The sequence below is a fragment of the Salvelinus alpinus genome, chromosome 27 (genome assembly GCF_045679555.1).
Source record: "Salvelinus alpinus chromosome 27, SLU_Salpinus.1, whole genome shotgun sequence".
In the NCBI taxonomy this organism is placed as follows: Eukaryota; Metazoa; Chordata; class Actinopteri; order Salmoniformes; family Salmonidae; genus Salvelinus; species Salvelinus alpinus.
Genome location: NC_092112.1, coordinates 34,053,768 through 34,071,130, shown reverse-complemented (window position 1 = coordinate 34,071,130; position 17,363 = coordinate 34,053,768). Strand labels below are relative to the sequence as shown.

Genomic DNA, 17,363 nt, shown 5'->3' with positions numbered 1-17,363 from the left:
GAGTGAGTTACTGTGGGAATCTGAGTTCACATGTGCAAGACAGTGAATGTGTGAATGCACATTCCTCCATGTTTGTGTGTGTGTGTGTGTGTGTCCACTAGTGAATATGCGTTCCTGAGCTTGTGCGTGTGTGTGTGTAAACCCTCTGTCTGCCCCATCTTCCCCCAATCCCACCCATCCCCCCCTTACGTTGAGCTGCTTCATCTTGTGCTGCGTGTCTGTCTCTGAAAAGTGCTCCACGTTGGTGAGCTGCAGGTCCATCTCCGTCAGCCACACCAGCAGGCTCTCCCTGGTCCCCTCAAACTCCTCTCTCTGACCCGTAAAATGCTGCAGTGGGGAAGGGGAAAAGAGACCGTGAGTTTTTGTATGTAAGAAAATAGTGCTTGATAGTGTGCACACCTAGAGTCAAGGTGCAGATAAAATTCAAGATTCACATGGGGGGTGGAAAACAGTCACAGCTCTGGCTCTTGATGTAAAAAAAAAAAAAAGTGACGATTTGGCCATCTTGGCATTTTTTAATTTTTATAAGTCCCTTAAAAATAGGAAAAGCAATAAGTCAATGATTTCTTAAGCTCTGATAGACAGTAAGGCCGATGTGTAAGCTAACTAAAGTAACACTGGCAAGCGCAGTGTGCATATTTTTATTTTCTTAAAAAAACAAACAGCATTCCTTCCTTATCACCTTTAGCCTGCGTAAGATGGCCGCTGTCCTCCTGTGCAGTGCATCCCAGCGGCAGTTGCCCTCATGGACCATAACCTTGATGCGGCTGGCGCCGTCTGTGCGGTTCTCCCGGGCCAGCCTGCGGTACTGGTTGTTGACCAGCTCCAGCTGGGTCACACGCTCCTGCACCTGCCTCTGGAAGCCCTGCGTAGGGTGGGGAGGGCAGGAGGGAGGGAGGGGATGTATGGTGGATGGGGGGAGGTGTAGAGGGTATTCCGAGCGGGAGGGAGGGAGGATGAAAGGAAGCGAGGGAGGAAGATTATGAGGGAAGATAAAAGGAAGGATGGAGGGAAGGAGGAGGGAGAGAGGGGTGTGAATAACCTTGATTGATGAATATTGGGGAAAGGATATGATTAAACCAACCATCCAGTAACCGAGCCATTGGTTAGTTAATAGAATACAATGAAAATCTCAGACAGTGTCTGTGTCCGCAATGACAACCTATTCTCTGCAATTTGCACTAATTTTGATCAGAGCATTGGGTAAAAGTAGAGCACTATGTAGGGAATAGGGTGTCATCTGGGAGGCAGAAGTGAACTTCACTGTCAGTTCCTATAGGATCCCCAAAACTGACCTCAAACTTCTTGAGCTCCTCCTTGGCGACTGTGTACGGAACGTTGTCAGAGTTGGGGTTGGCTGCCGTGCGTTCGGCCACCTTGAGCCAGTCCTCAAAGCACGAGTAGTCATCCAGGAACTTACACCACAGCCTCCAGGTCTCCTCGATCCTATCATAGGGGAACATCAGTGCAGGGTAAAGTTGCCCTGAGACGCTAATCTTGGGTCAGTTTTGCAATCCCCCCACTAATAAGTAGAGGAAAGATTCACCCATGTTGAATGTTATATTGTTTGCGTGCATCTCTGAGCGATGTTCTATCAATTCTCTGGGTGGTTTTATGTTTTCATGTGTATCTGAGCTATTGCCGTTCGAGCAGGCAGAAATTTGTCAGGTATGACTAGCACTGCGATTAAGCCACTCTCACTACACTGGAAGTTAAAAGGAATATGACTTTAAGATCTCAAAAACATCTATCATACATGTCAGATTTAAATACTAGCTGATGCCATAACACGGGAGGTTGTCTTCTCTCGAATGAGCAATTGATTATATTTTAGCGATATTCCTACTTTGAGAAATGTATAATTTAGGGTCCACCACATTTCTCCTATTTGTCTGCCTCTTCAGTCCAGGGTGCATTGCATGGTGCCGCTGCGAGACACATCGATCTGCAGGTTGAACATGGTGAGATTGTAGCTAACTATCAACTTCACATGCTGATATTGAATTCAGTCTTACTGTGTGTCGCTACATTTGCTCGTTAGCCAGACAGAGCTGCCACAGATTTCCACAACAATTTTCACATGTTGCTACCAACCTTATTATAACGACAAAATTAAACATTTGTTAACAACATATATTGTTCTCACATATTAGTGGATATAGGAATTAGTGGTTTTGGGTGGATATTTCCTTTAAGGTTAGGATAAGGGAAGGGGAAGCTGATCTTAACCCAGATGAAACTTCACTCTGGACCGCGAAACATCACCATCCATCACCATCCAAATGAACCCACAAACTTCATTCATCACTTTTGGTAACACTTTGTATAAGCCACCTGTTTGGTAATGCATTATAAATACATTATATATTTTTGTGGGGATTGATTGATTGTGCGTGTGTATACACATATGAGTGTGTGTGTGTGTGTGTGTCCTACCTGAGCCTCCTCTCCAGGGACATGGCACAGATGGCCCTCCAGCGCTGGTCTAGGCTGCAGGTGGTCTGCTGGATGGAGTCATTCTCGCCGTCGCCTCCACCACACGCATCCTGGTCGTGCAGCAGGATGTCGCACAGCCTCAAGACGGACGCCACGCCCTCCGTGTGCTGCTCGATGTCCCTCTGTAGCTCCTGTGGATGGAAACAAGGACAACCTTAGCGTAATGTGGACAGACAGACGGACAACGTTGGACACGGCTATTGACAAGGCTATGCATTGGATGGTTGTTTGTTCAATGGGGTAATATGTTTGTATCTATCGCCATCTATTCAAATAACTAAAATAAAATGAAATCAATACAGATATTACAGATATGGTCATTACAATCTATATCTGAGTAATAGAATGTTTTTGGCCCAGCACCGGTGGGAAATTTGTGATGTGCATATTACACAAAAACACCTTTGTGTAACCTGTCTTTTTCAATGTGTATTTATTCAGGTAAATCACTTCATAATATTCGCTATGACAACCTGGGTGTGTTCAAGGGAAAACATTTTAAAGCGTTAAACAGGTACTCCCTCCCTGTTAATTTGGTGCCTAATGAACAGGACCCTAGCACCCACATGCTAAACTGACCCAAGATCAATGTCTAGGGGCAACTTCACCCTACTACCACCCACCTGCTGTTGGGCGAGCCGTCTCTGGATCTCCTCATGGTGACACACGTTGTAGGTGACGGGCCTGGCCAGCTGTGTCTCGATGCGGGACAGCCATGATCGCAGGTTGCTCATGTTCTTGTCCAGCTGCTGCACCATACCCAGGGTCTCCTTCAGCTTCCTCAGCCTGCACACACACACACACACACCCGCCCACCCATACACACAAAGGGAAGAGAGTCAGAGCAATACTACATAAGTGATAATTAACTACACCCAACATGTCTACTTTCGATTGTCTGATTGAGTCTTTCTGGAGTGGCAGGTGGACAGGGTTTGTACTTTTGGAACCATTCAACTACCAAGTTGAAGTGTTTATTCAAGTTCATGAAGTGTTTATTCTTCACAAGTGCCCACAATTTAGTTAAGTTTATTAGGATCCTCATTAGCTACTGCACATGCAGCAGCTACTCATCCTGGGGTCCACATAAAACATACAAATACATGATTTTATTAGGATCTCTTTTAGTCTTCATTTGGACTAATCGTCCAAGAGTCCTTAAACATTAATTTATAATACGATCACATTTTCATATATAACACGATCACATTTTCATATATAACACACTGTTACAAACAGACATAATACACTGACATATTGACCAGATAAATACTCTAACAGTCTGAAAAGATAGATTGATTCCTTCATCTACCATAGTCATGCACAACCTTCCTGTAACGAGTGCGCTGAGAGTCAGGAAGCAAGTACAGGGAGTGAGTGTTAATAAATAAATAAACAACAAGAACCACAAACAGCGCACCGACATGAAACAGGAACAATAACACCTGAGGAAAGAAGGGGAGTGACAGATACAGGGAAGATAATCAAGGAGGTGATGGAGTCCAGGTGAGTGTCATGAGGCACTTGTGCGCTTGACGATGGTGACAGGTGTGCGGGATAATCAGCGGCCTGATGACCTAGAGGCCGGAGAGGGAGTACACATGACAGTACCCCCTCCCCGACGCACGGCTCCAGCCACAGGACGCCGACAAAGGGGACGAACCCGGGGATCAGGAGCGGACCGGTGATCCGGCTGAGGCATGAGAGCCTGACGAGTCGGCGGAGGCAGGGGAGCTTGGCGATTTGGCTGAGGCATGAAAGCCCGACAAGCCGGCTGAGGCAGGGGAGCCTGGCGATCTGGCTGAGGCATGAGAGCCTGAAGCGGCTCCCGGACCCGACGGCATTTACACTGACACCAAAAAGAATACTCCCTGATTTTTCCTTTAGGTGAGGTGTTATTCTGTAACGAGTGCGCTGAGTGTCGGGACACAAGTACAGGGACATGAAACAGGAACAATAACACCTGAGGAAAGAAGGGGAGTGACAGATATAGGGAAGATAATCAAGGAGGTGATGGAGTCCAAGTGAGTGTCATGAGGCACTGGTGCGCTTGACGATGGTGACAGGTGTGCGGGATAATCAGCAGCCTGAAGACCTAGAGGCCGGAGAAGGAGTACACGTGACACTTTCAATTTATTATATTTAAATGGTTCTAAAGTATTGTTTGAATTTATATATTGAAAGGTTTCTGGTTTGCTCTGATAAATTATTATATTTCTTTATTGCTCTAAATAAAAATGTTATTTTGCTAATTTCTCTTTTCTGTCTGGATAACACAGATGGTGGACAATCTATTCCTAGTATTTACTGAATGTCTGTCTCTTACCAACTGAATACCGTTGTGAATAGAGTTTGGCCGTTTTAAATGATGTAGATTGTGAAATAAAATAAGCATGTTTTTTTCAATTATCTTGTTGATTGATGACCAACCAAGAGCATTGACCATGACTACAACAGAATAACCATATCTCCACCTTAAAACAATTCTTGCTGCTTTGTCAGTGCAATCTGCAGCCTCTAATTTCACTTGCTGTTGCATTTCCCCAGTCCACAGAACAGTAGTTCACCTGACTCCCAATTAATGCTTGGGTTGTTTGCTTAAGAATCTTTCTCAATTTGTACTCCCCCCATACTTAATTGTATCCCATGCTGTGTTGGCCTTTTCCTGGTGGAACAGACCAACATAACCTTGGTTTTCAAAACAAGTTTGTTCAGGCAAATATTTCCCAGATCTACATGTAGAGCTTGCTGTACCTGTTGAACCTATAGTCTTGCTGTATAAATTGTAGTATAATCTGCAAATGTAGTAGTTTGATTTTCAGATAAGGCATATACACTACCGGTCAAAAGTTTTAGAACACCTACTCATTCAAGGGTTTTTCTTCATTTTTACTAATTTCTACATTGTAGAATAATAGTAAAGACTCAAAACTATGAAATAACACATATGGAATCATGTAGTAACCACAAAAGTGTTGAACAAATCAAAATATATATATTTGAGATTCTTCAAAGTAGACACCATTTGCCTTGATGACAGCTTTGCACACGCTTTGCATTCTCTCAACCAGCTTCAACTGGAATGATCAGGCCTACCACTGTTGTGTCATCGGCAAACTTAATGATGGTGTTGGAGTCGTGCCTGGCCGTGCAGTCATGAGTGAACAGGGAGTACAGGAGGGGACTGAGCATGCACCCCTGAGGGGCTCCCGTGTTGAGGATCAACGTGGCGGATGTGTTGTTACCTACCCTTACCACCTGGGGGCGGCCCATCAGGAAATCCAGGATCCAATTGCAGAGGGAGGTGTTAAGTCCCAGTGTCCTTAGCTTAGTGATGAGCTTTGAGGGCACTATGGTGCTGAACGCTGAGCTGTAGTCAACGAATAGCATTCTCACATAGGTGTTTATTTTGTCCAGGTGTGAAAGGGATCATCTGTGGATCTGTATGCAAATTGGAGTGGGTCTAGGTATTCTGGGATAATGGTGTTGATGTGAGCCATGACCAGCCTTTCAAAGCACTTCATGGCTACAGGACGTGAGTGCTACGGGTCGGTAGTCACCTAGGCAGGTTACCTTAGTGTTCTTGGGCACAGGGACTATGGTGGTCTGCTTGAAACATGTTGGTATTACAGACTCAGACTGGGATAGGTTGAAAATGTCAGTGAAGACACTTGCCAGTTGGTCAGCGCATGCTCGGAGTACACATCCTGGTAATCCGTCTGGCCCTGCGGCCTTGTTAATGTTGTCCTGTTTAAAGGTCTTACTCACATCGGCTGCGGAGAGCATGATCACACAGTCGTCCAGAACAGCTGATGCTCTCATGCATGTTTCAGTGTTTCTTGCCTCGAAGCGAGCATAGAAGTTATTTAGGTCGTCTGGTAGGCTTGTGTCACTGGGCAGCTCTCGGATGTGCTTCCCTTTGTAGTCTGTAATAGTTTGCAAGCCCTCCCACATCCGACGAGCATCGGAGCTGGTGTAGTACGATTTGATCTTAGTCCTGTATTGATGTTTGCCTGTTTGATGGTTCGTCAGAGGGCATAGTGGGATTTCTTATAAGCTTCCGGGTTAGAGTTCCACTTCTTGAAATCGGCAGCTCTACCCTTTAGCGGATATTGCCTGTAATCCATGGCTTCTGGTTGGGGTATGTACGTACAGTCACTGTGGGAATGACGTCATCGATGCACTTATTGATGAAGTCAGTGACTGATGTGGTGTACTCCTCAATACCATCGGAAGAATCCCGGAACATATTCCAGTCTGTGCTAGCAAAACAGTCCTGTAGTTTAGCATCTGCTTCATCTGACCACTTTTTTATTGACCGAGTCACTGGTGCTTCCTGCTTTAATTTTTGCTTGTGAGCAGGAATCAGGAGGATATAATTATGGTAAGATTTGCCAAATGGAGGGCGACGGAGAGCTTTGTACGCGTCTCTGTGTGTGGAGTAAAGGTGGTCTACAGTTTTTTTCCCTCTGGTTGCACATTTAACATGTTGATAGAAATTAGGTAAAACTGATTTAAGTTTCCCTGCATTAAAGTCCCTGGCCACTAGGAACACCGCCTCTGGATGAGCATTTTCCTGTTTGCTTATGGTGGTATACAGCTCATTCAGTGCGGTCTTAGTGCCAGCATCGGTCTGTGGTGGTATGTAGACAGCAACGAATAATACAGATGAAAACTCCTTAGGTAGATAGCGTGGTCTACAGCTTATCATGAGATACTCTACCTCAGGCGAGCAAAACCTTGAGATTTCCTTAGATATCGTGCACCAGCTGTTGTTTATAAATATATATAGACCCCCACCCCTTGTCTTACCAGAGGCTGCTGTTCTATCCTGCCGAAAGCATATAACCCGCCAGCTGTATGTTATTAATGTTGTCGTTCAGCCACGACTCGGTGAAACATAAGATATTACAGTTTTTAACGTCCCGTTGGTAGGATATATGTGCTTTTAGTTCGTCCCATTTATTTTCCAGCAATTGTAAGCAAAGTACGGATGGCAAAGGCAGATTAGCCACTCATCGCCTGATCCTCACAAGGCACCCCGATCTTCCGCGAAATCTCATTTTCTTTCTCCAGGTAATGACGGGGATGAGGGCCTATTCGAGCGTTTGGAATAAATCCCTCTCCTCCGACTCATTAAAGAAAAATTATTCATCCAATTCAAGGTGAGTAATCACTGTTCTGATGTCCAGAAGCTCTTTTCGGTCATAAGAGACGGTAGCAGCAACATTATGTACAAAATAAGTTATAAACAATGTGAAAAAAAATAGCACGGTTGCTTAAGAGCCAATAAAACGGGACCAATCCTCTCCGGTGCCATTATTTAAAGAGTCCAACAATACCTTTCAGCACCGTGTTCTCTTTCCTTAGATCATCAATCTGACATTGGTTGAATTCTATACTGGCACATTGTCACGATGTTCGTGACGCAGCGTACTTTGAGTTCCACATACTTTTAATGAATAAAGTGAAACTTAAGCAAATACAAAACAAATAAAGAATAAACGAACTGTGACGACAATGCAGTGCTAACAGGCAACTAAACATAAACAATATCCCATCACCCACAGGTGGAAAAAAATGCTATTTAAGTATGATCCCCAATTAGAGACAACAATAACCAGCTGCCTCTAATTGGGAATCATATAAATCACCAACATAGAAAATAAACCTAGAACCCCACATAGAAAATATAAACTAGAACAACCCCCCAGTCACGCCCTGACCTACTCTACCGTAGAAAATAAAAGCTTTCTATGGTCAGGACGTGACACACATAATGCCTTTGGGTGATGGACCATTCTTAATACACACAGGAAACTGTTAAGTGTGAAAAAAGGCAACTGCCCTGTGGGATACCGCTGTGTACATATCTGATGTTAGAGAAGCTTCCATTGAAGAATAGTCTCTGAGTTCTATTTGATATGTAACTCTCCAACCATGTGATGGCAGGTGATTCAAAGTCATAACAAGCAAGTTTTTTCAATAACAAATTATGATCAATAACATCAAAGGCTGCACTGAAAACTAACAATACAGCTCCAACTATCATCTTATTATACATTTATTTTAGCCAATCATCAGTCATCGAAGTCAATGCAGTACAAGTTGACTGTCCTTCCTTATATGCATGCTGAAAGTCAGTAGTTAACTTGTTCTTAAATAATACATTTTTTAAATAGCATTGTATACTATAAACTCCTATAGCCACTACTACCATAGTCTGAGTACCAGTCTCTTTACATTCCACTCCTTGTCATTATCGAAAGGCCAGTCTCCTCAATCTCAATGTTCAATATGCGTTGGATTTAAGGCAGAGTTGCTCAATGGTTGTTGGAAATAACATTATTATTTTCCATGACAACATGTTGAGCCTCGAAAACAGATTGGAAACATTCAGCTGTTAGCTCGGCAAGTTGTTGTATTTTGAGCCTTAAAATCTAAACTAAGTTAAGATAGGGTTGTGTGGTTGGAATTGCAGTATGTAGCTATTTAGTTAGGCAATTTAGATGTGAGCTAGCAACTTTTGACAGACTGGTTTCTTCTGGACAGACAAACAGTTACTTAGCAAAGGGATGCCAAGAGTTCTGTGGAGAGAAAAAATTATAGTTCCAATATTTGCATAATAAATGTGATTGGAGGATAGTTGTGAGGGTGAGCGAATCAGGATCAAATCCTCCATTCTCATCAAGATCATTAATGATAGAATGTTCATATTTGAAGACGGCAGAAAGGCCAGTCTCTTTGGCACATGATATGGAGTACAGGGAGTGGATTAGCTAAAGAGACTGGTACCCAGGCGACTATTACCCTGCGCCCCCCACTTTTTTCCCAGGTGTCCCCTGGCCCTTCAAATGTCACCATGGCAACTGAGCAACACAGAACACAGAAAATGTTGCCATGACTACATTTGATTACAAAAAGCTGCTCTTTAGAGAAAAATAAGCCTAAGTGTGTGCAGGTTAGATCCTTCTGCTAACCCCCTGGTAGCACTCAATACTGTCTTCTACTTGAGGGAGAGTTTTCGTTAATAGTGAAAGTGAGTGTGTCTGTCTGTGTGTGTGTGTGTGTGTGTGTGTGTGTGTTGTTTAAGTGTTTGTGTGTACGTGCATCATGTGTGCCACTTATCTTTGCATTAAGAGAAAGTCAATATTCAGTATCTCATAAATTAGCTAACAAAAAAGTGAAGTCTATAATGTGGCTTTCTCATTCCATATATACCAGATAAAACTCAGAAATGCTACATATATACTAAATCAGGGCTCCAGACAAACATTTCCCCCCTGGTGGCACCAGGCAATGATTTGGTGGCAACCCACAATTGTTTTTGTTGCAGCGTCACACAACAGAATACATTTTAGTCATAATTTTATAAAGTCATTCACAATGCTTTCACTGAGATAGTATTCAATAAATAAGTTATTACATCTAACATGTCCAAGCAGGAATGCATGATTCAAAATATTTTGATATGCAACTGAATTTTGTGTTGACAATTAGGCTATTTTTGTTCTATTTTACTGGTAAAATAGGGCTCCAGAATGTTCAGATTTCTTTGTTCAACAGAGATAAATGCCTTCATCTTTATGTGCACTAATATTATTTATACAACGGGTGGTTCTAATCCTGAATGCTGATTGGTTAAAACCGCATTCCAGCCGATGTCAATTCCACAAGTTAACACTGGCTAAATCTATGAAGTTAAAATGCCTATTTACTCTGTTCCATCTGGCTGCGCAATCCACTCTCATCAGCCCAGCCATGCAATCTATAAACTTGAGCTCCACTATAAAAAGTATTTAGACATTATCTCAAATTTCTTTCAGACTAACATTTAGTTTTCAACAGCAGAGATTTGTATAAACCTTGCTCTCGGTCGCTCTGGCATTTGCACCATTGTTTTATTGTTCAAATTTGATCTCCAGCTGTCCCATAGTAATGAACGTGTTGGGAGTCGGGATGAGACAGACAGGCAGGCAGCTTTTCTCAGCCAGTCGAAATCATGAATCAGCATAATTTTTATGGATATATACAAAAAACTATCAATAGAAAACAGGTAAAACGAAACAAAGTGCAGCTAGTTTGCTGTCTTTCCAACTTCAGTTTGAGGTGATTGTGTTACTAACAAGATAGCACATTTTCTATGCCAGGCGAAATCGCATATCATTAGCTCATTGTTTAAAAAAAATATATATATATTTTACCCCTTTTTTCCCCCAATTTCGTGGTATCCAATTGGTAGTAGTTACAGTCTTGTCTCATCGCTGCAACTCCCGTACGGACTCGGGAGAGGCGAAGGTCGAGAGCCACGCGTCCTCCGAAACACAACCCAACCGCACTGCTTCTTAACACAGCGCGCATCCAGCCTGGAAGCCAGCCGCACCAATGTGTCAGAGGAAACACCGTACACCTGGCGACCTGGTCAGCGTGCACTGCGCCCGGCCCGACACAGGAGTTGCTAGTCCGCGATGAGACAAGGATATCCCTGCCGGCCAAACCCTCCCCAACCCGGACAACACTGGGCCAATTGTGCGCCGCCCCATGGGCCTCCCGGTCGCAGCCGGCTGTGACAGAGCCTGGGCTCGAACCCAGAATTTCTGGTGGCACTGCTAGCACTGTGATGCAGTGCCTTAGATCACTGCGCCACCCGGGAGGCTCATCTGCTCATTGTTATGGATGTATCCAAATACTGTAGATGTCACTAGAAAACAGCTTCAACAAACACAAATGTAGCTACTTTGCTGTTATTCTGGCTGCACTGTTTGACATGACTGTAAGTTCGATGTAGTTGGCTAGCTAGCAAGCAAGAGATAAGAATGTTGCCAGCCAGTATGGCAATGGAACATTTAGAACGAACAAAAGACTGAACGACTGGGTCGTGTCTCTGGCAACCAAACCGATAGAACGAATGATCAGCCGGCTTGGGTAGCAACCCTAGATTTGTGTCGGGACTATATCTTGTGGAAGGATAAAATAGTATGAATAAATTATTCAAAAGAACATATTAAATGAAAATATTTGAATATGTTGGTAACCCATTGTATGAAGCCGGTGTTTGGAGGATATATTGGCACGGTTTGCCGGCCCATGCGAATATATCCTCTAAACACCGGCTTCTCAGGCATTATCACTTAAATAAAGACCTAATTCACCACCTGAGGAAACACCTCAAAACACATTAGCTAGATAGCTAACTAAATATAATATCTACTGCTAATGTATTAATATAATAGTAAATGTAATGTCCTAACAAAACGTTGCTATCAGTGCACTTACGATGGCTGATGCACAATTTCGTACCCTTCGTAGTTCAAAGACATCAGATATATTGTTTGTAAAACAGTGTCCCTTGAGCGCAATAATGATCGTTGAGAAATACAATTATACCTATAGAAAGCTGAGACTCTACTCTCTTTGATATGGACAACTAGTTGCTTCCAAAGTATTTTTTGTCCTGCATTACATTTTGAAATGTTATACAATCACGAGGGGCACACGAGGGGGGAGAGAGAGCGTGAGAGGCTCACTACAGCAGCTGGCCTCTGTGAAACAGGCAGGCACAGCATCAGGTAGACACTTTTATTACAGGAATCATGAGGATAATGCATTATACTGTTTAACAGGTTTTATCTGACCAGAAAATAGGAGGTTTTGATTGAGGTGACCAGAAGAATGTGCAGCTCGCAGCAGTGCAACTTATATGTATTGTATTGCTTGTATGTATTGTACTGCAATTCAGCTTTAAACTGTTAATATACATGTAACAAAACTAAACTAAACTTAACCAAGCACTAAACTAAACCAAACTGAGCCCAAACAAAACTAAAGTAAACCACACTAAACTAATCAAAATTATACCAAACCAAACTAAACGAACCATGAGACCCACATTCCCTCCCACACCTCTCGCAAAATCTGACAGCCCAACAAAGAGTAGTGACACTGGGCCACACAAAAGACACTGAGCCCCAGGGCAAGCCTCCATGCTGAGCCAGTGTATAGGAAGAGAAGGATGGATAGAGGGACAAAGAAAGTGTGAAGAGGTATGGAGAGAGAGAACATTAAGGGAAAGGGAGAAAAAAGCAAGGCAAACAAAGTGACCGTCGCTACGGGGGGTGGGGGGTGGGGGGGGTGGGGTGGTGTTCAAGTCGCTTGGAGACAAGGCTCTATAGAGGTTACAGTTATATAGTAACAATGGTCACCACACACGTCTCGCCTGAGACTTTTAGAGAGTGTAGGAGTGACTTCCTGAACTTATAATGGTCCGGGTACAAGATGTATTAAGAACAGATGTAGGATCAGCTCACCCTCCCCAAACCCTAACCTTAATCATCAAAGTAAAAACACAACAACACGCAAACCTGTTCATAGACCAGTAGCAAGAACAATGTCATGCTACTCCAAGCTTAACCTTTAGCTTAGCAAACAATGCTCTCAGGGCCGTAGCGAGGGTCTGAGTTTTATTGAGGTCTGGAGGTCAGGACATTTTAAGAAAGTTGAAGCTCATTTACTGCATTTCTATACCATTTAAAAACTCTAAAATGGTGTTTGGAGAACAACAAAAACAAGCAAAAATGACCCCAGCTTTAGCTTAATTCACCTCAGTCAATCTACAAACACATAGCCTATTAGCAATAAATTAGCCGCTACACATTAACTCTCATTAACTCAGCACCCGGATTAAAAACTATAATTGAATACTTACAGAGGGATCTGTTAGCAGAAAAGTATTGTATTAACATAAGGTAAAGAAATAAGTCTGCGTTACAGAACAATTTTGTTTTGCAGTTTTACAGCTCATTTCCTGCAATTCTACTCATTTTGCCATGATTTATGACACGTTAATATGATATCTGAGTAAGTGACTAACCAAATCAAATGGGGGACCCCTGAAGGTCAGGGCCCCTGGGCACGTGTCATACCTGTTTCAACCTAGCAACGCTCAGCCTTTGTTTCCCACTTTGATTGAGTGTGTGGACAGGTGTCTTTCATACAGGTAACGAGTTCAAACAGGTGCAGTTAATACAGGTAATGAGTGGAGAACAGGAGGGCTTCTTAAAGAAAAACTAACAGGTCTGTGAGAGCTGGAATTCTTACTGGTTGGTAGGTGTTCAAATACTTATGTCATGCAATAAAATGCAAATTAATTACTTAAAAATCATACAATGTGATTTTCTGGATTGTTGTTTTAGATTCCGTCTCTCACAGTTGAAGTGTACCTATGATAAAAATTACAGACCTCTACATGCTTTGTAAGTAGGAAAACCTGCAAAATCGGCAGTGTATCAAATACTTGTTCTCCCCACTGTAGGTGTCAGGAGTGGTGATGGCCCACCCCCAAAGAATAGTCAAGGACCCACTATGGCACAAACTTTAAAGTAACTCACACTGTACCCTGTAGTTCACCAATGTTCCTTCAGCTTTGCAGCTGCTGTACAATCACTTTTGTTATAGTCATTATCATCTACTGTCTACATAGCCAGCCACCGTGCGTATCCACAAACAGATGGACAGTCTTGGAATCAGAGGGGATTTAGCGTGTATGGCCCCCCTAAAAGTCTAGGACTGTACCATATGGCCTTATGTCTGCCTTCGAGTCCCCCTTGGTCAGCCCAAGAGTGGAGGGGACCAAAGCAAGTTGGAGTGGGAGGAGAAGGGGGTGGGGGTTCTGTCGCCCCGCATTAGCCGTGACGTGGTGGGGGCTAAACAATAGGAAACAGCACTACAGCCTACTGGCGCTAACGATAGCCTGGACCCCCTGTCAGCATCTGTTATCCGGTTAGCATAAAAGCTGACTAGCCGTAGTGCTAAACGATGTTGCCACTGTGAACAACACTCACAGCACTCACTATGAACAATGTGCCATCCGTTGTGTCTGTGGTGTCTGTCACCCAGACAAGCTGAGCGCTGTGGTATCGGAGCATCGGGTCTCAGACCAACAGGCTTAGAGACTATTTACATGTTAAAGACTATCTGCAGCTAGAAACTATTTGCAACACTGACTCTCCATACATGAAAACCTTACACACAAGCGCGCACACACATACACACACATACTGTCATTGCTGTTGCTCTATGTATACTATTTATTTAACTGCGCGACCTAGTCACTATTCAATTTATGTTTGTAAATACAGTCATACTTGACATAGCACATTCATAATCATACATATCAGTTACTACTTTGCATACTACCTTCTAATTACTTGATGTTTTTTATTTGACTTGATATTTTTTATTTTTCATTTGGCCTTTTATTATGGATATTGATTATTGTACTGCAATATTGAGGGAGCTACCACGCAAGCATTTCACTGCACCATTTATAAATGCTGTAAACTGTGTACGTGACAAATACAATTTTGTTTAAAAAAAATTGGCCTCCTGAAGAGCACAAAGCAACTGTCAACATTCGGCCACGGTGGCACCTGACCTGGGAGACAGACGGGAGGTTGAATAAAATAAAGGTTCACCCACCAAACTGAGACAAGGAAGGATATGAAGTCGCTTGTTGTCTTGTTGCAGCTTCTGTATCCCTTACGATTGTGGTTGTAGTAGTAGTAGAAGTAGTAGTAGTGCTAGTGGTGGTAGTATTGTAGTAGAAGCAGTAGTAGTAGGCCTAGTAATAGAAGCAATAATTTGGTGGGTGCTTATATTTGTCCTAAATATGTTTCTTGCATATCCCAACTCTCCCTGAGAGTGGGGTCGCAGCCAGGGTGAGTCATTATCAACGGCAAACCTGGAGCGTTGCTCAAGGGCACATAGACAGATTTTTCACCTTGTTGGCTAGGGGATTCAAACTAGAGACCTTTCCATTCCGGGACCAACACTCTAACCGCTTAGGCTACCTTCCGCTAGTAGCAGTAGCCTGTGTGGGTATGAATCCCGGCTCTTCTCTCCGTCTCCCCTTCATTTCATACTGTCTCTGTCATTGGAAAACAATTTAAAAAAAACCTGAGCCCAGTTTTTAAATGTGCTAGCCTCACCTGGCCTCTATGTGGTGGAAGAGGTGCTGCCAACGGTCCCTGGCGTCCCTCAAGGTGCCGTGGAGCTGGGCCTGCTTGGCCTGGTCACTGGCCAGCATCAGCTGCTCCCCCAGCTGCTTGAGGTGGCTTTTGTTCTCACTGAACAGGTTGATCTCCTCCATACAGTCCTATGCAGAAGATAAAGAATAATAGATTTATTTTCAGATCACCGAAATCTGTCTTTTGCTTTCAAGGGGAGGGAGCAGACTACCAAACCTGGGTCAAATACTTATTTCAAATAATGTACTTTCAGCTACATCAAGTGCATTTCAAATACGTATTTACAACAGATAGAGGGGGGGGGGGGGTCGATGACAACTTCTTCTCACAATGCTAAATGCTGCTGCTACAATGCTGCTAAACAAAGATCACTTTCTATTTCAAGCGTTGAATTGATTTATTTATTCTCACACCACATCAAAAACATGAACACACCCTGTGTACTAAATGACTACCGTCGATGATGAGAGAGAAAATTAGGCGTTATCTAGGTTAAATTCAATAGAAAGGGCCATTGTTGTACTGTACAGGAAGAAAGGGGTTGGCCAAATCCTCATGTACCCATTCTGCCTTACATACAGTAAAATATGGTATGTAAACCCGTTTACTTTGTCTATCCACGTTTCTATCAGAAATTGTACACTTTGTAGGATTACCGCTCTAATTATGGAACCAAGCATGTGATATATAATATCACAAACGTGCATAATACAGGTAAAAAATGTGGGAGAGTGACTGGGTGTGATTCTCATAAGAGGAGTGGATTGTACCAAGATGAGGGAGGTCCACAGGGACTCCTTTCCCCAGTCCAGTCACCTGGCCTGAGGACACCTGGCAGACTCCCTCAGATGAACACCCACATTACCTCTATCGTCTGGGCTACACTGTGTGTGTGAGCTGGGGCTCTAGTGGTTATGTAACCACCAGAGATTAAAAGGTTAATCTATCTAACCAGGATTGGGTCTGAATCTACAGAGATTTTCACTGCACTGTTTACCATACCAATCAAGACCATTCAGATCAATAGCCACTAAAGACACAGCCAGACAGATGTAGGATCTTAATTTGAGCCCATTTGCTACAGTGGGAAAATAATCCTGCAGCAATAGCAAATGCTAATTAATGTGGATTATAATAAAAGGACAACTCCGCCACTTAACATTCGAGTTGTTATTATGAAGTATTTAGTGATGTCCTACACAGTTTTAGAGTAATTTTATGATGTCATGTCTGTTGACTGTTTATTGATGAGCAAAACCAGAAATTGCACCTCTGTCATGTTTTCAAATATGTTCACTGAGATGACTAATACAATAAATGCTGGATAGTCATTTTCAGCAATCTATATAACCTGTCTGTAGTTTTATGATTATATTGGAACTCCCTGCTATATGTGACTCGTTTCAGGAAACTAGGCGTGTGTCGCGAGTCACTACTTCACAGGAGAGGCCTTTGAAAGTAAACATTTTGGGCAGAAATGCATTCTGTGTCACTTTCATGTGTCTTAATAACAATCTTGTATGCCATCTGTAAATATGAATAAAATTGTTAAATTATGAACATAGTTTGTTTAGCCACGGAAAAAGCCAGGAACCTTCCAACTAGCCATGATTGGCTGAGATAATGGATTGGTCTGCCATGTACTGTAGCACGCTTCTGTCTATAACATGAGCTGGTCAGTATGTGTAGGTAGTCTTCTCTAACGAGACTTTAAAAAAAAAAGATATCACGTAGTGGAACTACAAAAGTGTTGCTCTCCACTTTCTGGACAACCAAGTTTTGAAATCAGTGGAATGCTCGGTGGAATTAGAGTACGATAGCTAAGGAGATGGAACAAATTCT

At 42.9% G+C, this 17,363-nt stretch overlaps 1 protein-coding gene across 3 annotated transcripts in view; it reads right to left on the bottom strand.

The window, feature by feature from the left end:
- syne2a (spectrin repeat containing, nuclear envelope 2a) overlaps positions 1 to 17,363 on the bottom strand; it is a 209,188-nt gene that overhangs the window by 12,269 nt on the left and 179,556 nt on the right. For all 3 annotated transcript variants that reach the window (XM_071370396.1, XM_071370394.1, XM_071370395.1), the window contains exons 94-99: positions 15,483 to 15,649; positions 3,120 to 3,282; positions 2,437 to 2,627; positions 1,296 to 1,446; positions 683 to 865; positions 190 to 327 (exon numbers count right to left, since the gene is read on the bottom strand). In XM_071370396.1, the coding sequence (XP_071226497.1) occupies positions 190 to 327; positions 683 to 865; positions 1,296 to 1,446; positions 2,437 to 2,627; positions 3,120 to 3,282; positions 15,483 to 15,649 (993 nt within the window). The remainder of the gene's footprint in view (positions 1 to 189; positions 328 to 682; positions 866 to 1,295; positions 1,447 to 2,436; positions 2,628 to 3,119; positions 3,283 to 15,482; positions 15,650 to 17,363) is intronic.